Raw genomic sequence first — 24,478 nt, 5'->3', positions numbered from 1 at the left:
CAGCTGGGGGCTCAGACCAGCACCGTGCTGCCCGCAGCGCCTCCTCCAAGCACCCCCTGCCCTCCCACAGCCCCCAGACCACCCCCTGCCCCCTACCAAGCCCCCCTTGCCCAGCCGGGGCTGCCAGCACCCCCAGCAGCCACACGACATCGCCACGGGGCTGGGCACCAAAATTTTGGGGTTGGGAGAAGCGCAAGCCTGGTGGCAAAGGTGGGGGGCGAGGGCTGGGGGCAGTGGGGCCCGGGCCAGACCCGCACACAGAGCACAGGAGCCGAGATGAGCGCAGTTCGGTGTTTATTTGCTGCAGATCCTCAGCACTAGTTTACAAGGCCGTGGCAAAAAAAAAAAAAAAAAAAAAAAAAAAAAAGAATAAAAAATGCTGCCACACCCCACCCCCTCCGGAGAGGCCTCTGCACGGAACGACCCCAACATACAAAATAATCTAAAAGGAGAAAACTATACAGGAATATTTACACCTCTGATAAATAGACTAATACTGATCCGGGCGTCTCCCTCCAGACCCTGTGCGGGGGGAGCAGGACAGGACACGGCGCTTGTGGGGCAGAGGCGGGGGCACAGCCCCGATGGGCACAGCCCCGATGGGCACAGCCCCGTGCTTGGTGCAGCCCCCGGGCACGTCGCCCCCCTGCTCAGGAGCCACCCCTGGCACGGGGCTCGTGGCTGCGAGGAGGGGCTGGAGGCACAGCGCTCAGCCCAGCCCCAGCACCCTAAGGCAGGGCAGGGCCAGGTCCGTGGCACCGCGGCACCCTGACGGCAACAACCTCCCTGCGCCCACAGGGCACGGCTGGGGGGCTCCAAGGCAGCAGCGTGGGGGAGCTCAGCACAGACCCAGGCCCGCTACAACGAGGGCCACGAGTCCTGCCTCCGCGGGGCCGTGCCCACCGCCCTGGGGCTGCCACCCGGCCCCCCAGTGCCTGCAGCACCCCAAAACCCCCAGCTGCTCACCCGCACGGTGAGGCACCCCAAGTGCTTCAGGAGACACGAGTGCTGGGGGGACCCAAAAGCATGTCCCCAGCACCGGGTTCCCCCGGGGCCCTCCCCGGAGCCAGGCTCCCCTCCCTCCTGTTCAGATGCCCCCTTGCCAGTGCCCAGGGCTGGAAGTTGCCACCCGGGGGAACCCGGAGCAGGAAGGCTGCCCAACAGCCCTGCTGCCCAGCCCGGTGCCCACAGGCAGCATTACCACCCCGCGGCCCACCGGGGGGCAAGCACCGGGCACTCCCCGCGCACAGGGGTGTCCCACCTCGAGCCCAGCACTGTCTGGAGGTGAGATGGTGGCACTGGGGCCAGAGCCACCGGAACGCCCTTGCCCCTTCCCTCCCCCCACGGTAAAGAAACTGCGAAGCTGAAGCTGGGTCCTGGCACCGCGGGCCGGGCTGCAGCCCTCCGGGAAGGGGAGATGCTTGCGCTGACGGGGGCGCGCCGGTCCCGCAGGGCCAGCGGGGGCTGCTAGTGTCTCTTGGTGGAGGACACCTTCTTCTTCCTGGCGGCCAGCATCTCATAGAAAGGGTCCCGGCTGATCGCTGCCCTGGCAGAGGGAACGGGGCTGGGGTCAGCCACGCAGCCATCCTGCCCCGAAGGGTCTCAGGAAGGCCCCTTTGTGCCCCTGGGGGAGCCCGCTGCCCCCCTGCCTTGTGGAGTTTCCCAGGATGTGCTGCCCCCACCCCAAACACAGGGGATGGTTCCCCCCCGGAGCACTCACTTGATGCACTTGATCCACTCCTCCTTCTCCTCGGGCGTGGGGGCCGAGATGCGGTACACGGTGTGGTTCCCCTCCACCACCCGCCCGTCTGCCTCCGTCTTGCAGGCCTTGATCACCTGGTCCTTGTTGTCGGGGATGTAGAGCTCGAAGCAGTTCTGGGGTGGAAGAGACCCCTCAGGGACAGCCCCCAGGGCAGTGGGGACCCCCGGGCACCCCGAGGCAGGAGGGACGAGGCAGAGCAGCGGGGCTGTGGGTGCTCCCTGGCACCCCCCTGCAGCAGGACAGGGACACCCTGACCGCCCCCAGGCGTCCCCTGCCACCAGCCCCAGATGCTGCCCGTCATGGGGATGGGCAGAGCAACCCCGTGGGGCCCTCCTGCCTCTCCCTGCCTGCTCCTGTCCCCCCAAAGCACCAGGGTGCTCCTTCCAGCCCCAGGGGACCCCGCCGGGCACTCACGGGCTTCTTGGAGTCCTCCACCTCGCGGATGCTCAGGTTCTCCAGGGGGATGATGCCACGGGGCTCTTTATCCTGGGGGGGGCCAAGCAGAGGCTTCAGTCGCAGGCCAGACACCTCCAACCCCTCCGTGTGCCCCAGGAGGAAGGGCTGGGAGCTGCCAACACCCCCGTGCACAGGCACCGAGTGCTGCCTGCCCCCCGGCCCCCTGGCGCAGCAGGAGCAGCACCCTCCCTGCCCCAGCTCAGCACCCCACGCAAAGGCCACTGACCGTGGTGTACTCGAAGTAGTAAAGGCAGTTGTCGGTCAGGATGAACCAGCGCCGCTTCCACGTCTTCACCCTGCCTCCTGGGAGCAGAGAGAGCCGTGTTGGGCGCCGCCGGGCTGCGGCACGGCGAGGCCGGGCCCGCGCGGACACACACAGGCAAGCAGCGGGCGCCGGGGCGCAAGCAGAGCCAGGCAGCCCCGCGGCGCCGGGGCGCAGCAGCAGCAGGCAGCACACACCACGCCGGGCAGCGCACGAGCAAGAGCGGAAAGCAGGCGGATGGGGATGGAGGCGGAGGGTGGCGGGAGGGCAGAGCCGGGCGGGGAGTGTGGTGCCCGGTCGCACCAACGGCACCGAGCCACGCCGGGTGCCGGCTACAGCGGGGGGCTCCGGGGGTGCACGGGGCTCCCGCCTGCACCAGCCGTGCTCCTGCTGCTGTCCCCAGCCCAACGCTGGGCAAAGCAGGAGCCCGGTGTGCAGCTCGCAGAGGCTTGGCTGTGGGGAGCTCTACAGCCAGCGCTGCCAAGGGAGGAGCTGCTCCCCTGCGCTCGGGGACCGCTCCCAGCTGAGCCCGGCTCCCCTCCGCCACGCTCCGGCCGGCACAGCGGCACCGGCTGCTCTGCTCAGCGCCGCGGGCTGGGCACCCAGGCCATGCTGCTCAGGGTGGGCACAGGCGCAAAGCAGCAGGGTGTGCACAATGGGCTCGTCTCCCCCACCCCGTCCGTGTCTGCAGGAGAGCCCTGCCTCGCTGCCCCTCCGTGCCACCTTACCTCCCAGCCCTTCACCTGGCCAGAGCCAGAGCCCCTTGCTATGGGAAGGTTCACCCCAGTCCCTGCCCTACAGCCAGGCTGAGATCAGTGTTTCCTAGAAGGACGAGGCTCCCTGCCCTCCTCCAGCCAAGCCCACCCCTCAAACCCCTGGGCTCGATGCCCCCCAGCCCTCCTAAGGAGCTCCAGCTCCCCCAGGCCCTCCTCCAGGCTGCATCCTCAGCAGGGCTGTGGGTGGAAGAGCCGCATCACAGCAGCTCTGGAGGAGGAACCGTATGGCACCGAGAGGCAGCGCAGCCCCGGGACTCAGCACTCCCAGCACCTCGGGGCTGCAGGCGGCCGAGCCGGGGCCGTGCCCAGCTCTGGGACAGCCGCAAGCCTCGGCACGGCACGGGGCACCGCGCGTGGGCTCCTACCTGCTCCCTGCACCCAGCCAGCTCCAGGTGCTCCGTGTCCCAGGCTGGGCCCTTCCTGGGCACCCCCCAAACACCCCAAACCCGGCCCCATCCCTTGCGGTGCCGGAGATGCAGACCCGCTGCGGCGGGGCCGAGCCACCCACAGGCGCAGGGAAACGCCGGGGGCGGGTGGCCCGGGCAGCACCCGGGCGAGGAGCGGCCGTGGCCCCATCTGTCCCCGGACTCTGGCGTTTGCCCTGCGGGACCGGGGCAGGGGAAGGGCCCGGCAGGCCTCGGGGAGCGTTCGGCATCGGCGGGGACCGGCAGCCCGGCACCCTGCCACGGTGGTGGTGGCGGGCACGGGGCTGTCCCCTCGGCAGGCAGGGTCCCCTGGGCAGCGCAGTGGTTAGCAGCAGCAGCAATGAGACTAATCGCCAGCAATTAAAAACAAAAAGGAAACGAAGCCCCAGAGGCATGAGCAGAGCAGGGGATAGGGGTACGTACCTCCTGGAGTTGGGGGCAAGGAAAGGAAGAGCCAAAATCATGGAAACATACAAATGAGGGAGAAAAGAAAATTAAAAAAAAAAGGAAAAAAAAATAAAAAGAGGAAACCCCAAAGAACCCCCCTCACCCCGCGCAGGGCCACGCATGGCAGCGGGGCAGGGCTGCAGCAGGGAAGCCCCAAGGGGCCGGGCCACGGAGTTCCCTGGCTCTCTGTGGCTGTGTGGGATGGGGGGGCCCAGCCCCTGCCCCACGGCCTCCCCAGGGGCTCTCAACCCGCCCACAGCCTCACCACCCCCTTACTGGGCTCGGAGGGGCTGGGGCCTGCTCAGGGACAGAAGGAACAGGGTCCTGGGGCTCTCCAGGGCCCCCCAACATGTAGCTGGGGCGTGGGTGATGCCTCGTCTGGCACCCGGGCTGGCACGGGGCAGGGCTCCATGCTGGGCAGGGATAAGGCCCCATTCCCATCACGAGGGGTGGCGGTAAGGTGAAAACACCCCCTGGTGAGAGGACAGAGCCCCCACCCCGGCAGGAGCCCCGGGAAACGCCGCCTCCAGCCCCTGCTCCTGCCAGCACCCCCGGTCCCCTCTCCTTGCTCGACCCGGGCAGAGATCCCTAAGGAGGTGCTGAGATGAGAAGCCACGGGAGCCAGGGCGTGGGGCAGGCTCGTGGTCTGCGAGAGCTGGGCTGTGCCGCGGGGATGCCATGCACGCTGCCTGCATGTGGAGCTGGGATGCGGAGGTGATAATGCCGTGGGAAGGTGAGGCAGGGACCGGCCGCTGGCATGGAGGGGACGCAGCCTGGGGGCAGCTCGCCGTTCGCTCCCTGGGGCCTGCTCCGGCAGGACCCTGCTGTGCCTCGGTGCCGACAGGAGCCTCACCAGCCCCCTGCTCCCACGCCAGGCCCTGGCACCAGCTCTCCACCCCAGGGCTTGCTCTGAGAGGCAGAGCCCCCCAGGAACCCACCCGGCTGCGGCTCTGGTCCTGCTGCCCGGCCCATGGAGAGCTGCGGGTGGGAGCTCTCCCCGCCGGCCCGCAGCCTCTCGCCCCTCTCGGGGCCGTGCTCCAAGGAGCCCATCCCGTGGGCAAGGCGCAGGCGAGCCGGGAGCATCGTGCCCCTGCCCGTCCCCGTCCCCGAGCTGCACCCACCCGGCTGCCAGCACTCACCCAGCTTCAGGAGCCAGCCCTCCCGGTCGGGGTTGAAGAAGGTGTGGGTGAGGTCGTTGCCATCGTCCTCGGGGATTTTGAAGGGCTCGTTCTTGATGCTCTCATAGAGATTCTGGCACAAGGACACGCAGGGTCACCTCTGCTCCCCCCCGACAGCCCCGCTGCGCACCCCGGCCCCGAGCCCCTCACCCGCAGCAGCTCCTCGGGTAGGTCCCCCCCGTCGTTGATGCCGCGGTTCATGGCGATGAAGCGCTCCGCCGTGGGTTTGTCCTTGACGTTGGGGTTGTGCAGGCTGGTGTTCAGCATGATGATAGCGAAGGAGAGCACGTAGCAGGTGTCTGCAGGGACAGAGGAGAAAATCAGCCTCCAGGCGGGGGGGGGGGGGGGGTGGGGAGTGGGGCCAGGCAGCTGCCCACCTGTGGACTGGAAGACGCCGGGGTTGCACTGGCAGTAGCGCTGGGCAAAGGCCTCCATCATCCGGTCGATCTTCTGCGCCTCCCCGGGCAGCCGAAAGCTCCAGAGGAACTGCCTGCGGAGCGAGGTGCTGCGCTGTTCCTGGGGCCCCAGCACCCCCCGGCCACGCTCCTGTCTTGCAGCCCCTGCGAGCCCCCCGCCCGCAGGGCCCCTCTCCCGGCCCCGGCCCAGCCCCTGGCTCACCGCAGCGCCTGCACGAGGTTGAGGTCGGTGAACTCGTGCAGCTCCACGAAGGCGTGCAGGACGTGGATGTTGAACTCGTCCCTGCGGAAACAAAGCCGCAGCACGGGGGCCGCACGGTCAGCCAGTCCTGTGACTGCCCAGCGGCCCCACATCTCCGTGCTCTGCTCCAGGCCCTGCTCGCCTCCGGGCAGGCACCCTGCGGCTCTGTCCTGCTCGTGGCCCACACCAGCCTCTTCCCAGTGCCAGCCACGGCTCCATCCACCCAGCTGCCAGCCCCGGTGCTCAGCGAGGTGCTGGCACAAGCTGCTGGTGCTGCAGCCAGCCCAGACTCCGTGTCCTGCCAGCGACACCCCGCTGGGACTGTGCCAGGGGCTGCCCAGCGAACCCCAGGGGCCGCCACGTCCCCGAGCTGCCCGAAGCCCCACGCACCTCTCGCCCAGGTAGTCCCCGATGGCCGTCTTGTTGAGGCCCTCCCCCTTGTAGAGGAACTGCGCAATGTCCTCGCACGTGTTCTTCAGCAAGTCGTTCTCGATCAGGAACTGGATGCCCTGCAGCGGGGCGAGAGGCGCGGCTCAGGCAGGGGGCACCCGGCGCACGGGGTGGCAGAGCTGCAGCGCTGCCCTTGCTGTCCGGAGCCCGGTTCCAGACCCCAATACCTTCTTGGGATCCATGTTGAACTTCTTCCTGCCCATTGCCACCTGCTTGTTCCTCTGCATGTTCTTCCTGCGGAACAGCACAGCTCTGAGCGCTGCGCACAGACCGGGCTCCCCCTGCCCAGCCCCTTGCCCTGTGTGGACTCGAATGGGAGCCGAGCTCCATGGGCTGGGCCAGGCCCCCAGCCTCAAATTGGGCACAGCCCGCCTGGGGGGATGCAGTGCAGGGCTTCGGCTCTGCCCCACCCCACAGCTGAGTGGCTGGGGCTGGTCCTGGTCTGCCAGGAGGAGCTGCCACGGCCTGTTTGTGGGGTCACCCCATGCAGAGCATCCCAATGGGTCCCCTCTGCACGGGGAGAGGCTGGAGCGAGCCTGGTGGGGCTCTGAGGACAGCAGCCTTCGTGCCCCAGTGGGGCCGGTGTGAGGGGGATTGGGAACGGTGCCACGAGCCAGCTCCCGCCGGGACCCCTAATCCCACAGCGGCACCGCCTGCAGCAGCCCAGAACAACAACGTCTGTGCGGCTAGACAGGGGGATGAGGCTTGGACAAACAGACCTTCGGAGGAACAATTCAGGCTGGAATCTGGCCACTGCTCTACGGCATTAGGAGTGCCTGGGAAAGCCACCGGCACCAGCACCCACGGGACGGGGCCGCGCCGCGCGGCAGCTCCCAGGCCAAGGGGGTGAGCTCAGGGCTGGGCACGCTGCGGGAAGGGGCTCTGCCAGCTCCGTGCCAGCAGAGGACTCACCTCTCCTCCGTGGACCCGAGGTTCTCGATCTCATTCGTCACTTCTGCTATCTCATCTTTCAGCCGCTGAGGGGAGAGAGCGTGCGCTGAGCCAGGAGCTGCCTCCCGGCCTCCCCGACCCCAGGCGCCCCGGCAGCAGGCAGGGGGTCCCCACAGAACAGGGCCTGGCGGAGGAAGGTGCCAGCCCTGGGCCCCCCCAGCCCCCCACGTGCTGCCCCGGGCTGAACCCCCTCGCAGGGCACTTGGCAGAGGGCTGTGCCCTGCTGCTAATTCCCTCGCTGCGTCTCCGTGCACGCAGGAAGGAAGAGATTCGGAGGTTAACGACATTACCCCCTAATCCCTTCAGATGGTGCTCAGCATATGGCAGTAATTAGCCTCGGCTGCCCTAATCACAGATGTGACTGACGAGTGTCCCAGATGAGCACTGACCTCGCAGCCACCAGCCAGGGCAGAAACACGGCCCCGAAACACGGCCCAGAAACATGGCCCCTGCCTGTGCCACGGAGACATCGATGCCCCGGGCCGCGGGGAATGGCACAAGCGAGGGAGCAGCCCGGGGCTCTGCAGAGCACGAGGAAGAGCTGGGGCTGCCTCTGCCCTGCGGGACCCCCCCGTGCCCCCACATGGCTCCTGTCCCCTCCCAGGGCCCCGTGGAGGCAGCGCTGTCGGAGTGGCAGATGACGGGCTCCCTGCAGCAGCTGCTCGTCGCGTGTGCCCGGCCCTCCCTGCCCGGTGCTTCCAGCAGCTCCAATTTTCTGCCCCAGAAATTCCAGGGGAGCCTGCACAGGCCGCAAGGAGCGGGGCTGGCAAGGAAGGGGACGGGGGCACGATCCCAGCCCGGCATGGGCACTGTGGATCCCAGGCACTGCAGCCTGCTGGGCAGCCCCGGCCAAGACAGCCTCTCCTCCTGCCTCGTCCCCATAACCAGGAGTGGGGTAGGGGACTCGGGACACAGGGACGAGCCTGCACAAGAGGCCACCTTGCCTGGGACGGCCGGGGATGGGGGAGCACGCACGGCAGCCCTGAGCACTGACCTGAATGTCAGCCAGCAGCTCCTGCTTGCGGCGGCGGATGTTCTCCAGCTCCTGGCACTCCTCCGGGGTTAGGTCGCTGGGCACTGTGAGGGGACAGGGACAGGGACAGGGACAGGTCAGCACACACAGACTGTGGGAACCGTCCCCGTGCCGGGCTCCAGACCCGCACCCGTGCGCAGCCGCCGGTGCCCGCCTGGGGCTGGGAGGCTCCGTCAGCAGCGCCCCCGGCCGAGTGCCCCTGACGGCACGCCAGGAATGCGACGGGCACCACGCTCCCCGGGCCGGGCAGCGGCTGCAGCGGGGGAGCCCGGCCCGGCCGAGTCCTGCTGATTCAGCCAGCAGCGAGCCCCGGCCCCCGCTCCTCCCCGCAGCCCACCCCTGCTCAGCCTCGGTCCCAGCCCTGCAGGGACCTGGAGCTGCACCGGGCGAGCCCCAGAGAAAACCGGCTCCCAGCCGGCCCCTCGCCGCCTCCTCCGTGCTGAACCCCCCCTCCTGAGCGGGGGGCTGGAGGCAGAGCCCCCCAACAGGCGCTGCCTGCACGTGGTGACACCGCTGCCTTGCTGTCCCCCTCGGGAGCCGGACACCCCACAGCCCCCGCAGCCCCCGCAGCCGTGCGCTCCTGTCCCCTTTCTCACGCCGCAGCCCACGGGTGACATTCCTGGTGCTCTGCAGCGCGTGACCTCCTGCTTCAGCTGCTCCCGTCCCCAAGGTCACCCTGCTCCTCTGGCAGCCCCCGCCTGCCCCCCACCCTGCCCGCACGCTCCAGCAGCTCGCTCGTGCCCCGTGCCAAGGCCACGGGCAGGGCCCTGGTGTGCCACCGAGCGCCTCGTGCCCTCCTTTCACCAGCTGCTGCATTCCGCCAAAGCCCCGGGTGCCACCACAGTCTCCAGGCCCCCTCTGCCCCGTTTGCTCTGTCCCCGTGTCACCACCAGGCCCCGGCTCACCCCAGCACTCTCCGGGGGTCGGCTGCTGGGCCCCTTCCCGTCCCTGTCCCTGCACCCTTGGGTGCTGTCCGCAGCCGCGCGTCACCCCCGAGCCGCTTCCCTCCCCGCGGGTGCCTCTGGGGCGGCCGCGCTCACGCAAAGCGAATCTGTGAGCTCAGCACTTTCCTCGCTCCGCTCGTGTTTTCTGCCGAGCTTCCTCCTTCGCAGAAATCCCCCGCTGCCGAGGTCAGCAACAGCCTCGGCTTGCGACACGACCCCTCCGGACTCCAGAACACTTCCCGATATTTTCGGCCCCCGACGCACGGAAGCGTGACCCTGACGGTCCCCAGCGCTGGGCTCTGAGCTACCCACGTCCAAAACGCCGCGGGCTCTGCCCCGCCGCACCCCCAGAGCCTCCAGCGCAGCCCCCACCAGGGTGCGGAGCCGGTCCCACCGGGGCCCAGCCTCTGCCGCGCGGCTGCGGCCGGCACCGACAAGACGCAGCGTGCCGCGACGGGCAGGGACGGGCCTCGCTCGGAGCCACCCGCGCAGCCCCGAGCCCTGCGCGGCCGCGTGGGAAGAGAAATTCGGTGCCAGACTGAGCACCCCCCCCCCCTCCCCCCCCGAGCCCGCAGCGGGTGGGTGGGGGTGGGAGGGAGGCTGCAGCAGTGCAGGGACGTGCTGGCACGCGGCGGGCGCGGGGGAGCCGGGGCTGGAGCTGTGCTGCCTCCCTGCCCCCCCCCCCCCCCCCCCCCAACCCCCGGGCTGACGAGGGGCTGCGTGGGTCCCCTGCAGGACCCAGCCCCCCCCCCCCACGCACGGGGACAAGCACTCGTGACCCTGGGCCAGCCGTGTCAGCAGCAGCAGCAGGAGGAAGAGAAACCCCAGGCACAGCTTCAGCTTCTCTGGGGAAGGAAGAGGGCGGCACCCCCTCCCCGCAGCGCCAGCAGGGTCCCGGGGGGCTCCTGAGCCTCACCCCCGGCAGCCCTGTGGGGGACTGTGGGGTGCGAGGGGACCGGCCCAGGTGCCAGGCTGTCACACGCAGGCAGGAGGCTTCCCAGCACGACACAGGGGTGCTGTGTGCCCCCCACCCTCTGCTGCCTCAGCCCCCAGGCACCCAGTGGTGAGGGGCCTGCCGGGCTCCGAGAGCAGCAGCAGCAGCAGCAGCAGCGCGCCCACCGCCCCCACCGTGCCCAGCACCGGGCGCAGTCCCACCACCACCACCACCACCACCACCATGCGGGGGTCCCCGTGGCCTCCTTCCAGCTCCTCCCCACCCTGCGGCCATGCTCACCGCTGCCCTGTGCGCTCAGGACCATGGTGGGGGGACGCCCGGGGCCGGCCGTGGCGCCGCAGCTCGGAGCAGCTCCCAGGGGCGCGGGCACCTGCCCGCCCCGCGCCGCCCGGGCTGAGTCAGGGCCGCGCCGCACCAATGAGCTCGGGGCCGCGCCGGGCGTCACCGCGGCACCGCCGCCACCGCCACCGCCCTGCTCCTGCCATGGCCGGCCCGGGGCCCCGCACGGCTCCGCCACCCCTCGGGTTGCTGCTGCCCACAGGCACCCGGAGCCAGCCCGGCCCTTCCTTCCTCGGGGGCCGCCAGGACGTGTGCGCCTTGGCACGTCTCGAGCTCGCTGTGGTCACGCTGGGGACCCCGCGCAGTGGGACCGGCACAGGACTGGGGGCAGGCAGCCCCGGGAGCGGTGTCGGTCCCCCCGGGGTGTCACCGCCGTCTCTCTGTCACCCGCAGCTCGGGGCAGATCCCAGCTCAGACTGCGCTGCTCCCCGCGGGACGGTGCCGAGGCAGGGCCTGGGGGCCCACGGGGCTGCGCCCGCAGCAGCAGAGCCCCCGGCACGTCGCTGTCCCGCTGTCAGCTGCCTGGAGAGGCCGCGTGAGCCTCAGCCACCTTGACTCAGCTAAATCCTGCTCCACAGCGTGAGATGGAAAAACAGCACCCGGAACGCCGGCTACGGAGATCTCCCCGGAAAGCCTGGGAAGGAAGGGCCTAAAAAAGGCTCCTGAGGCCTTTCAGCCCCAGCTACGGAGCCACCCAGCCCTCCTGCCGGCCGAGGGCACAGCTCTCACCCATGCCACGTCTGTCGGGCCGTGCTGGTGGCCCCACGTCTCGGACAGACCACGGGGACACCCTGCGGGAAGGGGCTGCCCGTGGGGCTGGCCCCAGTGCAGCAGGGTGTCACCAGTGGGCTCGGCCGTGGCTGTGCTGGGGGGCTCCCGCTGCACCCCACTGCTGGGGGGGGGCTGCGGGGCCCCAAGAAACTTCCTGCCCCCGCCTCGGCGCACCACATCCTGTTTTCACCGTGCTCTGTGCACATCCTGGGTTGCGTCAGCCCCGTCCTTCCCCAGACAGCCGAGGTGCGTCAGGAGAAGGGCTCGGGGTCAGGGGGCTCCAAAAAGACCCTCCCAGGCAGCCAGGTCCAGCGCCGAGGGCTGGCCAGGGCCCTGCCCCCCCGGCCACCCAGCTCCTGCATCCCGCAGCCGCTGCCTCGCTCCCCACCAGTTCCAGGCTCGGGGGCCCAGCCGTGGGGCTGGAGCACCACCAGGGCACACGACGTGGCCCACGAGCAGCAGCTTGGCCACGTCCACTCTCACTGAGCCACTGACACAGCCACAGCACCCGGCTGTGCCGTCCTGCAGCCCTGCATCGTGTGCTGCTCGCCCTGCCATGCACCTCGCTCCCCCTCCACGCTGGCACCTCTCACCGTGCTCGGCCTCAGCGCAGGCAGCGCTGCCGCAGGGCTGCCGGGAGCTGCTCTCAGCCCGCGAGCAGGAGCCCAGGGACAGCAGCAGCAGCTCTCAGGCGCTGACAGCCCGCAGTGGCAGCCCCGACCTGGGCAGGTTTCCTTTGGAGAGGGCAGCCACGCACGCTCACCCTGCTCTCAAGCGGGGCTGCAGCAAGGGCATCGCCCCAGCAGGGCTGGAGGCAGGAGGGGTGAGGGGCTGGGGCAGGACAGAGCTCAGCCCCACCACACTGTGTGCACCCCCTGGCTCTGCCGAGGGCTCCCCGGCCCTACCAGCACCGTGGGGAGCACCCCGCACCCAGCCGTCCTGCCGGAGCCGTGCTTGCGGGGGCCTGAGCCCGGCAGCACGCGGGGGCGGCGAGACGAGCGGGACGCTCCGTGCCGCCGATGGCAGGAGCCATATGGAGCCGGAGCCACGGGCCCTGCCGTGGGGACGGGGTCACTGCGGGAAGCGGAGGGCACGGGGCACCTACCTGCCTTGGCGGCCACCGAGGGGCACAGGAAGGCCTGGAAGCTGGAGGCGCAGAGCTCGCTGACCGTCCCCATGGCGCGCAGACCCCGAGCGGGGCAGGGGGAGCCCGGCGGGCACCGTGCGGCTCGGCGGCAGCTCCCTGCGGCCGGGACCCCGGGCAGCCCGAGGCGTCCCCGCTCTGCCTGGAGCAGGGGAAGGCGGCTCTGGCAGCGGGAGGCTCCAGCGGCAGGAGCCCACGCGCCAGCCGCAGCCAATCCCCGCTCCCTGCCCGCACAGCGGCCCGCTGGGGCGCCCGGGCAGCGGCCGGCGGCTCAAAGCCACTTGGAGGACACGGAGCCGGGGAAGTTCGTGGCAGCGGCCCCCTGGCCCTGGGCTGCCTGCCCCCTGCCAGCCCCCGGCCCCCACGGCGGCTGACGGCAGGGTATTTTTAGAGCGGTTTTATCCCTCCGTATTAGAGCTTTAAGCATCCAGAGCCGCTGGTTGCGTAGCAACCTCCCCTGCATAAAAGGAAGGTGCATAAAGAGACACAACAGGCTGCAGCGAGGCGTGGGGAGCGGGGTGCTGCCAGGCCCCCGGCCGCGGGGTGCTGGGTGCTGCCTGCTCCCGGCACAGCTCTGCAGGGCCGAGCTGTCCCGCTCCGTGCTTGGGCTGTAACCCAGAGATGGGGATGGGGCAGCGCGGTGCCGGTGCTGGAGCCGGTTCCCTGCTCCCGGGGTGCTGCTGCAGCAGGATCTGAGGCCCTGCCCTGAGCTCCTGGCCTCTGCGTCCTGGCAGAGCTGGGGGGCACCCCGTCGGCCCCACTGCACCCCAACCCGTCGGCCCCACGGGCCCCGAGCAGACCCAGCCCGGACAGCCAGCTCCTCCCTTCGCTCCGAGCAGAAGCGATGCCCCGGCGGGGGCACGGCCGTGAGTAACAAACCCCAGCGCCCGGCGGGGCACGAGGCAGCGCCCTGCAGACACCCGGCTGCTGGCTGCCAGGTGCTGGGAGCACGGGGATGCGCTGAGCCAGGAGGAACCCGAGTGGGACGGGACGGGATGGGCGGCGGGGGACACTCAGGACACCAACCGGTGCCCCAGGAGGACACAGCACCCGGGCAGGGGGACCCCAGGCCCCAGGAGCAGCGCGTGGCTGCGGATGGGTGGCAGGGAGAAGATTGCTGCTGGGGCACGAGGGCAGCGAGGCGTTCGCTGCTTCTGTGAGCGGCCTGCACTGCTTCCCCTTCCCTGGGGGCCGAGGCAGCCGCTGCCACAACCCGAGGAAGGAAAAGGACGCGAGGAGCCGGAGGGACTCGGGCTGAGCCGGGCACAGGGGCAGCAGCTGGGGAAAGCCCCGCGCTCAGGGCAGCCCTGGGTGCTCCAGCCCATTCGGGGCAGGGCCAGTCAGCGTCTCCAGGCTGTGTGAGCCCTGCACCCGGCTTGTTCCTCACCCCCTGCCCGGGCACTAGGAATGCCCCCAGCCTGCGCCTGCTCCAAAACAGGGCCTGTGCAGAGCCCCCCTGCTGCCCACCACACATCGCCCCAGGTGCCCCGTGCAGCCCTCGGAGCTCGGCAGCGGGCACCGTGCTGCGTGCCCCAAGCATTGGGGCTGAAACAACGGCTCTACGGGGCGCTACGTGCACCCCGGGGTGTGATTACTGCGTGCCAGCGCCGTGGCTCGGTGCGCTCTGCTCCCAAACACCTCAATCATCGCCTTCCCCACCACGTTACCACCTTTGGAGCCCCGACGGCCCCAGCGCTGTGCTCTGGTCCCTGTGCCTGGGCTGCTGTCCCCACGCTGTCCCCCTGCCTCTGGCCCAGACCCACGGCTCTGCTGGGCTCAGGGGCTCGACGGGCCCCGGGTTTCACCAGCAGCGTCCCCGCTGCACCCTGCGAAGGGCCCCGCTGAGCCCGTGCCGGGGCACCTGCGGGGGAACGGGGCCGGGCAGGGCGGCAGCGGGTGAGGACCCCCCCAGGAGGCACCGCACAGCCGCCCCCCCAGCTCGGCCCCCAGCCGGGCAGAGGCTGCTCGCAGCAATCCCTTAATCCCCGCCGCCTGTAATCCCCGGGGGCTGCGGGATTACCCCGGGGCCGGGCCCCAGCCGCAACAGGGCGCGGGGGGGGGGGGCGACGGAGCCCGCGGGGCCGCCACCGGGGCCGGGTCCCGGCCCTGACACCGGGGGGGGCACCGGCCCCGCGCCCCTCGCTGTGCCCCCGCGGGGAGGGGACCCGCCGGGAGCCGTCCGCCCACCCCCGTGCCCCGGGGGCCGCCGCCACGGGCACAGCCCCGCGGGTGGGAGCGTCCCGGGGCTCGCTGCAGGCCCCGGGGAAGCTCCGGGAGCCGCTCCCGGGGCCGCTCCCGCTGCAGGGCCGAGACCGGCAACGCCCGCGCAGGGCCGGGCCCGGCGCTTATCGCGGCCGGCAGCTCCCGGGCGGCACCGGGCGGGGCCCGGCCCGGAACCGAGCGGGACCGAGACCGGGACCGAGACCGAGACCGAGCGGGGCCGGGGTCTCCCGGTGCCGGCCCCGCGGCCGTGCCCGCACCGCCGGGCTCCGGTCGCTGCCCCCCCCCCACCGATCCCGGTGCTACCGGGAGATCGCCGACACCGCCCCGCGCCCCCCCCCCACGCCCGGTGCCCCCCCGCTCCGACCGTAGCTGCCCGGTGCCCCCCCCAGCCCGGTGCTCCCCTCCCGGCCCCCCCCGCCCCGACCGTACCCGCCCGGTGCCCCCCCCAGCCCGGTGCCCCCCCTCTGACCGTAGCCGCCCTCCTCCTCCATTGCCGCCGCCGCCGCCGCTCCGGCCCCGCCCGCGTGACGGCGGCACCGAGGCCGCGCCGGGCGGCAGCGCGTGACGTCGGCGAGGGCGGGGCCACCCCGCACCAGACCCCGCCCCCCGCTGTGTGCGGCCCCGCCCCCTCCCTTCCTAAACCCCGCCCCCTCCGGCGCAGGCCCCGCCCCCAGCACTCGGCTCGCTGTCGGTCGCGGTTTTATTGCGGGGGGGGCGGCTCCACGGGGGGGGGGGGGGCACGGTCCGGGGGCTCGGGATGTGCCCCCCCCCCCAAACCCCCACGGGACGGGGGAGGACGGGAGGGGGCAGCCCCCCCCCCACAGCCCCAGGGCACACGGGGGGGCGCAGGCTGCCTGCAGCGGGCACAGCCCCGGGGTCCCGGGGGGGCAGGAGGGGTCCCGGGGGGGCCCAGGGGGTCCCAGCAAGGACAGGTGGAGGGGGAGGCCCGGGGGGGTCCCAGACCGGGGGCTGGGGAAGGCACAGCAGGGCCGGGGCCCCCCCAACCAGGCAGAGCCTCCCCCCTCCCGGGGGTCCCAGAGAGAAGCCCCCAGGGGTGCAGGGACCCCCAAGGGGGGGGGGGGACCCAGGAGCTGCCCAGGGCTGGGGCTGCACCGAGCCCCCCTACAGCAGCACCCACCCAGGGGGTCCCCTCGCTGCAGGCCAGCCCCCCCCAGCCCCCCCCCCAACCCCAGGGGGGTGCAGCAGCTCCAGGACCCCCGCGCTGCTCCTCGGGGCCGGGCCCGGCGCTGCTCCGGTGGCTGCGATCGGCACCTGGGGGGAAGCAGCAGCAGCGTTAGCACCCCTGGGGGCAGCGCTGCCCCCCCCTGCACCCCCCCAGGCCCCCCCAGCCCACCTCAGAGCCGGTAGCTGAGGCTGGCCACCTTGGCCGGGTGCGTCACGGCCCAGAAGTTTCTCCTGCTCTGCAGCTGCTGGAAGGGGTTGAGGTGCCGCCGCCGCTCCCGCCTCAGCTTCTTCACCTTCTTCACCTGTGCAGCGGGAGGAAGGCTCTGGGGTCAGGTTGGGGGGAGTCCTGCAGCCCCCCACCACCCCCTGGGGGTGCAGCCAGCGCTCACCTTCCCTCGGTCGAACTCCTCGTCCCACTCGTCGATGACGGTCTCGCTGCGGGCCCAGGCCGCGTCCCGGATGGCGTCCTGGCTGACGGCCGACAGCTCGCCCCCCCACGTCAGCACTGCAAAGAGACCCCCCCCTCAGCACCAGCAGGGCCCCGGGCTCCTCGCTGCCACCTCCCCCCCCCAAAAAAACAAGCAGCACCCGGCTCCAGGAGCCCCCCAATGGCCGCTCTGCCCCCATCTGGGGCAGGACGTGGGGGCTGCGTGCCCCCCCCAGCCCCCCGGGGTGCAGTACCTTGCTTGCCGTAAGCCTTGTCCAAGGAGTTCCTGAGCAGCTCCTGCACCACGCTGCGCTCCTGGCTGCGGGGGGGGCTGCCAGGGCCAGGGCTGCCCCAGGCACTCGCTGCTGCTGCAGGAAGAGCAGGGGGTAAGGACAAGCTATGGGGCTGTCCTGTGTCCCCCCCCCCAGGGATCATTCCCGCAGGGCAGGGGCACGCGGCCGTACCTGGGGTGCTGGGGGCAGCCTCCTGCTCCGCGGGGGGGCTGCCCAGGCTTTCCCTGCGTTTGCGCTTGCGATGCTCGCTCTCTGCAGGGCCGGGCCCCGGGCTCTGCTGCTTCGTCTGCCAGGGCTCTGCCTCGGCCCTCCTGGAGCTGGGGAGGGCAGCACGCCTTAGCTCGGCCTGGGACAGCCGCGGGGAGGGGGCAATAGGAGCGAGGACCCCACTGCCCAGGTGTGCTGTGTGCTGGGGGGAGCTGCCTGCAGAGTGGGTCAGCGCCCCCAGACCACCCCCATCCCCTCACCTGCCCGAGGGCAGCGTCCCGAGGCAGCGCTCCTCCGTCTCCTGCAGCCGCCTCTTCTTCTTCTTCTTCTTGAGGGGGGGCACAGGCTCCGTGCCCGGGAAGCAGCCGGGGGCTGATGTTTGCTGCTTGGGGCGGCTCTGCTGCTCCTCCCGGCCCCCAGCAGCATCTGCAGCGGCCGCCCCCCTCCCCGCAGGGGACAGCGAGCCCTCCTGAGCCACGTTCCTCCTCTTCTTGGGGGGGCTGCAGGCTTCGTCCTTGCCGTTCACAGCCAGAGCGCAGGGGCTGCCGCCTGCTTCAGGGTGCTGCTTGCGATGCTTCTTCTTGAGGGGAGCGGGGTGGCTGTGGCCGGGCCCGTGCTCCCCGCCGCAGGCAGGACGGGGGTGCGAGGAGGGGGCCGTGGAACCGTTGGTCAGGGGGGAGGCCGGGAGCCGAGGGGCTGAGCTGGGGGCGAAGCTGAAGGTGGGCTTTTCGGGGTTTGGCAGTTTGAGAGCAGATGAGGACAGCCTGAGGGACAGAAAGAGAGGCTGACGTGTTCCGAAAGCCAAGGCAGGAGCAGGAGCCCCCCCGCTGCCTCCCCACCCGAGGTGCACAGGCACCCAATGGGCACCACCTGAGCCATGAAGCCAAGAAACCCGTGGCAGAGCTGCTCCGGGGCAGCTGCAAGCACAATTAGGACGGGGTGAGTGCTGCCACAGCACAGGGCGCAAGGGAGCCCCAGAACAAGATCCAGACCAGGCTGGTGCCTCCCGATGCCATGGGACAGTAACACACGGCCAGAGCCTGCAGAGTGCCTGCCTTGTGCCAAATCAGAGAAATCACCCTGCTTCTGGGGCTCAGAACGAGCCCCGACAGCCTGGGGACGAGGGACACGGGTGCCAAGGTGCCCCCGGCCAGCTGCAACACGGGACCAGCGCCGCAGGACCAGCTCCAGGACCAGCTCCGGGGCTGCCGCTGGCTTCGGTGTCGTGGGGGAGTCCGGGAGCCCCCCCGTGCGCTTACCTGGGCTTGCCGAGAGGCCAGGGAGAGGAGTCGGGGTGGGTGGTGGTCGTGGGGAAGGAGTGGCCGGCGGGTGGCGGGTGAGGCTGCGCGCGGCGGTCACTTCCGCTCGCCCTCCGCGGGGTGCTGCCCTGCAGTTATCGACATAAATAAAAACTTGGTGGTCTAACGAAAAGGTTTCCGAGAGCCAAGAGGAGAAAATAAAAAGGGGAGCCCAGAGAAAGGGGAGGGGAACAGACACAGACGGGGGGAGGAGAGTGGGGGGGGTGGTAGAAGAAGAATCAGAAGTGTTCTCAGTTAGAAGCACAAAGGAAAAAAAGGAAGGAAGGAAATTTAAAAGCACAAAAACCCCAGCACGAGGCCCCGGGCTGCAGGGCAGCACCCAGGGACCCCCCCCACACCATCGGCCGGGCAGGGGCAGCCCTGCAGCTGGAGAGCCGCAGGTCCCCCCCACCCCGCCAAGATGCGCCCGGCACCGGGACGCACTCCCTCGAGCGAGGAAGGAGGGAAGGAGCCGCTTCCCTGCGGGGCTCGGGGTCGTCAACCACCCGTCAACAGCAGCAGGGGCCTGGCCCCGCGCCCTGCCCCAGCAGGAGGGCAGGAGCCAGCCCTGGGACCGGGGGGGCTCTCCCACACCAACCCCGGCTTCGCGAGCACTGCCTCCGCGCCTCCCCGAGCACAAGCACCCAACGCGGGGGGCACCCGGCACCCGGTGACACCCCGAGGCCCGGACTCACCTTTTTGGCAGAGAGCGCCAGCTTCTTGGCCGGGGGCGGTGACATGGTGCTGCCCGGCTCCCCTGCCGCGCTGCCCAGCTGGGAGGATTTCGGTTTCACCACCTTGGAGTCTTCGGGGCCGGCGGGCTCGGCGGGGAGCTCCGTGCCACAGTCCGTGTCCTCAGAGGGGCAGAAGCCTCCCGCTGCGGTTTTGGCTTTCTGGGGCGCCTTGGCCAGGTCCCCCGCCGCGCTGTGTGCCGGGCTGGTGGTGCCGCTCCTGCAGGAGCCCCGCTCCGGAGTGCCGGGGCCGGGCTGTGGTGATGTGGGTGGCTGCTTGCTGTCCCCGGAGCTCTGCCGGGGCAGATCCGCCGCAGGCCTGGCCGTGCTGCCGGGGCCCTGAGCTGCCCTGGGCGCCTGAGGCTGCTGCGGGGAGGACGGCGGCTTCTTGGGCCTCCGGGTCACGTCCTCGGTGGGCGCTGCGGCTGCCTGGGTGGCTCTGAGGGGCAGCTTGGGTGACGGGGACGCAGCGGGCGGCCTCGGCGGGGTGCATCCGTTCAGCAGCTTCGGCCCCGTGCCCGGTGCACCGCGGGCCACCGGGACCCCGACCTCCTCCGGCCCCGGCAGCTTCTTGCCCGGCAGCACCTCCGGTCTCTGGGCGAGGAGGAACGAGGAAGTTCAGCGGGGACAGGCTCCCAGGGACACGGTGACGCTGCCCCTGCTCCCTTGGCAGGCTTGGCACTGCGGGACCCTCCCCAGGGCCCTCTCCCCACCCGGCAGCAGCCTCTGGGACTCACCCGGCCCAGCAGCGGTGACGGCAGGGGCCCGTTGGTTGAGCTTTTCCTGATCTGCTCAGAGACGGAGGCCGGGCGGCTGGGCAGGCTGCAGCTGGCTTTGGCAACGGCCCCGTCGGAGCCCTTCCTGGGGCTGGGGATTCTGGAGAAGGCAGAGCACAGGGGCTAAAAACCTGCTGCCGGCCTGGCCCCACAAGACAGGAGAGCCGCTGAAGGGCAGGGTGCGGGGCCAGGCGGCGCAGGGCACCTCACCTCAGGTAGAAGAGCACGTAGGCCTGCTGGTTGAGGACCACCTTGATGTTGCTGCAGTGGACCAGGGAGTCGTTCATCTGATACCACTGCCCGTTGCTGGCCTGAGGGAGAGCAGGGGGGGGTCAGGCCCTGCCCAGGGCCCCCCCCGGGCCATGTACACCCGCTGAGCACCCACAGGGACCCAGGAGCAGCCCGGGCTCACCTTCACGTAGCAGTAGTAGTGCCCGGCGTGGCAGCTGTAGCCCGAGTGCACCAGCACCGCGTACAGCCCGTACATGACGGGGTCCCCGTTGTTCTGAGACATGTAGGGGCGGATGTTCAGGAACTCGGGGTACCCCACGTCCTGCGGGGAGAGGGCGTCTCAGCAATCTTTCTTGCCAGAGCAAAAGCAGCTCCGGCTGCCCTACGGGCCCATCTCTCGAGGGAGGGGACCCAGCACCGCTGGGGAAAGGCTGCTGGGCTGTGGCTCAGCTCAAGCTGTGCACGGGACCCCTCACAGGACCCCTCACAGGACCCCTCATGGGACCCCTCACGCCGCTCTGGCCAGCAGGGCCTCGGGCTGGGGGCCTGCCGAGCTCTCACCTTTGTGATTTTGCCTCCACTGAAGTTAGCAAAGCGTTTCAGTGAGAGCGTGAGGACGTTGGAAGCCCGGTGGATGGTGAAACGTTTGCTGGCTGGCACCTTCTTCTTGCACCTGTAGAGAAAGAGCTCAGGATACACAAACTACTCCACCCTGACCACTAGCCAGGGCCAAGGGGCAAACCACATGGAAGTGACCACGCTGACACCAGCTCACGGCTGTGAGGGGAGGCAGCAGGAGCAGGGACAGCTCCATCGCAGGCTCTGGGGCCTCATGTCCTGTGCCTCTGCCTGGGCTGCCCCCGCTCTGCAGCAGCTTCCCCCTGCTCCCCCCCGCAGGCTCCGTCCCCCCCGCAGCCCAGGCTCACCGTGCACACATGTAGGCGTTCTCCCCGCTCAGCACGTCTGACTTCACAAACAGCTCCAGCGCCCGCACGATGTTTGCAGCTTGCTGCAGGGACAGAGCAGAGCTCAGGGAACGGGCGGGCTGTCCAGGCTACGGCACGGCCCAGTGCCCCGAGGGGACACCAAACTGGGAGCCCACCACCACCGCAGCTGCCCGGTGCTCCGAGCCCCAGCAGAGGCCACGGCCCCGCTCTGGCTGAGGGCACTGCCCCGCAGGGAAGGCAGCACCGCAGCTGCTGCTCCCCTCTTGCTTGCACGGTGCCGTGACGTTTGTGTGAGAACAGCACTGGGGCAGCTGCAGAAGCAGCACCCCCTCCAAGAGCAGAGCTTGTCCCACCCCTCTGACGTACCCTGATCTCCAGCGCCACGTCCAGGTAGGGGTCGTAGGTGTCCGAGACGCTCTTGCACACTGAGCACTTCACTGCAAAGGAAGCAGCAGGGAGCGCTCACAGCTCTGCGCCCACAGCAGCTGCAGGGCTCCCCCCTCCTGGGCTCCAGGAATTCAGCGCCAGGCCCCCGCTGTGTGCCTGCAGCTGGCGGGGAGGCAGGCTGGCAGTGCCACCACTCGCTGGCACAGCAAGCGTCACCAGACAGCTGCAAACCCCGGCTCCTCTGCCGGGTAACAACGAGCCAGGGGCCCGCAGCCAGCGGCTTCCTGCGCTGCCACAGCAGGGGCCGAGACCCATGGGCACAGCAGGAGCGTAGGGCTGCAGTTCTGGGTAATTCACTCCGGTTTTGCTATTCTCCCCAAAGATTCCTAGTGCCAGGCTCTCGGGGTACCAGCGAGCCGTGCTCCTGAAGCCACGGACTCACCACGGGAGCGCAGGTAGCCGCCGAAGATCTGGTGAACCAGCGTCGTGGCCTGGGTCTGGCGATCCAACCTGGGGAAGAAACCACGGGTCTCACACCACCCCTGCAAAAGGGGCACCCCTAAAGGGCTGCCGTGTCCCCAGGCACTGCAGCAGCGCAGCCCCCACCCCTGCCCGGCCTGTGGGGAGCTCGAGGACGCTGCAGCCTTCCTGGGGGGGAGCCCAGGGGCCCAGGCTGCGGGCACACGACGCCCCCCAGGCACAGCCCACCCAGCTGGAGCTCAGAGCCCGGTGCTGCTGACAGAGGAGATGCCACCGCGCTGGGACTGAGGGCTCAGGGGAAAGCTGGTCCCCCTTGGCCACCAACAGGGGCTGCACCATGCAGCACACCCGGACCCCCCAGCAGCCACAGCACCTGGGGCTGCGGCACGGCCACCTCCCGCTGCCCCCCGGTACCTGGTGCAGCCGTTGAGGCAGGCCTTCTGCATGGCATCGATGGTGTAGCGCAGGAACTCGTGCGCATCCTCCTGGCTGCCGAAGCGGAAATGCCGGGCGATCTCTGCAGGGAGACAGCCATCAGCCCCCGGCCTCCAGCACCCCCAGCACAACCCAGGCAGGCTCACGCCGGCGGCAGGGGCAGCCCCACGTGGTGCCGGGGCACCCGGTCGGCTCCGTGACTCATCTCGGGAGAGCTCCCGCCGGGACCTGCCCCGGTCTGAGGCTCTGCTCATGCGTTAGTCAGCGCCGGCGAGCGCAGCTGTGGGAGGGAGGCTGGGGGGGGGGGGGGGCAGGCATCCTTACTCTTGAGGTCTCGGATGAAGGACACCGGCTTGATGGCGTTGCCGCTGTTGGCAAAAGCCTGGATCAGGTGATTCTGCATAACGCACATCATGCAGAAGCCTCCGTGGTGACCTGGAGCAGGAGGGGAGAAGAAAGGACGTTGGGAACAACGTGGGAGGGATGGAGGCAGCGCAGGGGAAGGGGAATCTCTGCTCCAGTGCACTGGGAGCACGACTGCGAGCCCTCCCTGGGAGCTCCCTGCTACAGCAGAGCGCAGGAGCAGCCCAGGTGACAGGGAGCAGCACACGGCTGGGGACACAGCACAAGGCACAGCGAACCCGACCACAAACAGCCCCGTGCGGGCTGTGCTGTGTGCAGCCCCCAGCCCCCAGCAGCCCCCACGGGACCTGGCTGGGTCCCAGCAGAGCCACGAGAACACGGAGCTGCCCCGGCCCCGAGCGGGCTGCACACAGCGGTGTGCGGGGACAGAAAGGGGCATTTGGGGGACGGGGAGGCAAAACCGGACCCCCACACACCCACAGCCAGGGCTGCACGCAGGGGTGCTGAGCACAGCCCAGGACCGGGATGCGTGAGCACTGCTCCCCCCCCCCAACCCCTCTCCGGGGCTGAGCCCCCCACTCACAGGCGCGGCCGTGCTCCTTGGACAGCAGGTAGTTGGCGAGGGGCGGCGTGTAGGTGAGGCACTGCAGGGTGGCGTTGAGGAAGCACGTGTTGCCCAGGTTGTGCAGCCCGGCACCCACCCGCGACACCCGCTCCCACCTCAGGGACAGGCGCTCCGCGGGGAACAGCACCTTCTGCGGCGCGGGGACCCCGTCCCCCGGCCCATGCTCACCGCCTGCGGGCACCGGGAGGGGGATGAGCGGCGGGGTGGGGGGCACCGGGCAGCCCCCCCACACCCCCCCACCCCCCTATCCCGGTGCCCCCACGTACCCTGCCTCCCGGGCGGCCCCTCGGGGGCTGTGCGCGGCGGGGCGGGCGGCGGCCGGGGGTTGAGCAGCAGGTACTTGCCCCGCAGCCCCTCCGGCTGCCCCGGGCCGCGGCTGGCGGGCTCGAACTCGATCTTCTGCAGCAGCACCTTCTTGGCCGAGGCGGCCAGCAGCCGGCCCAGCTCCGCGTCCTCGCCCTGCTCCCGGCGGCCCGGCTTCAGCGCCTCGCGGAGCTTCTCCACGATGGGCATGGCGGGGGCCGGGCTAAGGGAGGGGGGCGCTCAGCGGGGCCCGGCCGCGGCCTAGGCCCGGAGGGGGGCCCGGGGCCGCCGCCCGCGACCTTCAGCAGCGGCGCCGCCACCGCCCGGCCCCGGCCCCGGCCCCGTCCCTCCCGCCACGTGCGGCTCGGCCGCTACCGGCAGCTCCGGCCGGGACAGCGCAGGGACAGCGCCCGCGGCGCCTCCCGGCCTCGTCCTGGCCCCGATCGCAGCCCCGATCCCGATCCGGATCCCGATCCCGATCCGGTTCCCGCTCCCGGTGCCGGTCCCGCTCCCCCCCCCCCCCCCCCCGGGTCCCCGCGCACCATCCGGGTCCCGGCGGCCCGCACGTGTCACCGCCTCCACGGGGCGCTGCCCGCGGGAGCCCTTCCGGCCCCCAGGCTCCGCCCCTCCGGGGGGCGGGCACCGCAACGGCCCCGCCCCCAGCGCGCGCAGCCTCCACCCGCGCCCCGGTACGCCCCGCCCCTGCCTCCCGGAGCCCCGCCCCATCCCGGAGCCCCGCCCCCCGCCCCGTTGCTGCCCGGTGCCGGTGTCCCCGTTCGCTGCCGGTGGCGCGGAGCGGTGCAGGGCGGTGCCGGCAGCCCGGGGTGATGCCGGCGACCCCATTCACCACCAGCAGCCCGGTTTATTGGCACCGGCCCCGGTTACCGGCGATAGCCCCGGTTACCGCCGTACCCCGCTTATCACCGTACCCCGTGTGTTACCGCACCCCGTGTGTTACCGCACCCCGTTACCACCGGCAGAGCGGCCGTGCCGGATCCCCACCGAGCCCCCGGCCCT

At 70.9% G+C, this 24,478-nt stretch overlaps 2 protein-coding genes across 4 annotated transcripts; both read right to left on the bottom strand.

Annotated features, from left to right (window-relative positions):
* Positions 1-383: 383 nt before the first annotated feature.
* On the bottom strand, positions 384-15,309 carry CYTH1 (cytohesin 1). 3 transcript variants are annotated; one of them, XM_032199578.1, is made up of 13 exons: positions 15,243-15,309; positions 8,359-8,441; positions 7,326-7,390; positions 6,581-6,647; positions 6,354-6,472; positions 5,925-6,005; positions 5,684-5,796; positions 5,457-5,605; positions 5,268-5,379; positions 2,445-2,521; positions 2,177-2,248; positions 1,721-1,875; positions 384-1,546 (listed from the first exon to the last, which is right to left on the bottom strand). In XM_032199578.1, exons 1-13 carry the CDS (start codon positions 15,262-15,264, stop codon positions 1,468-1,470), a joined length of 1,194 nt encoding a protein of 397 aa, XP_032055469.1. In that variant the 5' UTR covers positions 15,265-15,309; the 3' UTR covers positions 384-1,467. The 3 variants fall into 3 exon arrangements, with proteins under 3 accessions (XP_032055469.1, XP_032055468.1, XP_032055470.1); XM_032199577.1 differs by lacking the exon at positions 15,243-15,309 and adding an exon at positions 10,576-10,624; XM_032199579.1 differs by lacking the exon at positions 15,243-15,309 and adding an exon at positions 9,303-9,413 and having other exon boundaries at positions 2,445-2,523; positions 5,267-5,379.
* Positions 15,310-15,977: 668 nt separating this feature from the next.
* USP36 (ubiquitin specific peptidase 36) lies at positions 15,978-24,058 on the bottom strand. Its single transcript, XM_032199660.1, has 20 exons — positions 24,004-24,058; positions 23,425-23,684; positions 23,117-23,329; positions 22,495-22,605; positions 22,150-22,252; positions 21,698-21,765; positions 21,235-21,305; positions 20,848-20,930; positions 20,483-20,594; positions 20,103-20,243; positions 19,901-20,001; positions 19,652-19,790; positions 18,879-19,508; positions 18,145-18,272; positions 17,146-17,649; positions 16,850-16,995; positions 16,640-16,753; positions 16,348-16,463; positions 16,128-16,260; positions 15,978-16,045 (listed from the first exon to the last, which is right to left on the bottom strand). Exons 2-19 carry the CDS (start codon positions 23,669-23,671, stop codon positions 16,129-16,131), a joined length of 3,159 nt encoding a protein of 1,052 aa, XP_032055551.1. The 5' UTR covers positions 23,672-23,684; positions 24,004-24,058; the 3' UTR covers positions 15,978-16,045; position 16,128.
* Positions 24,059-24,478: the final 420 nt, after the last annotated feature.

This window comes from Aythya fuligula, chromosome 18, assembly GCF_009819795.1.
Source record: "Aythya fuligula isolate bAytFul2 chromosome 18, bAytFul2.pri, whole genome shotgun sequence".
In the NCBI taxonomy this organism is placed as follows: Eukaryota; Metazoa; Chordata; class Aves; order Anseriformes; family Anatidae; genus Aythya; species Aythya fuligula.
The sequence above is the reverse complement of the archived record's forward strand: the minus strand, read 5'-3'. Positions and strand labels throughout refer to the sequence as shown.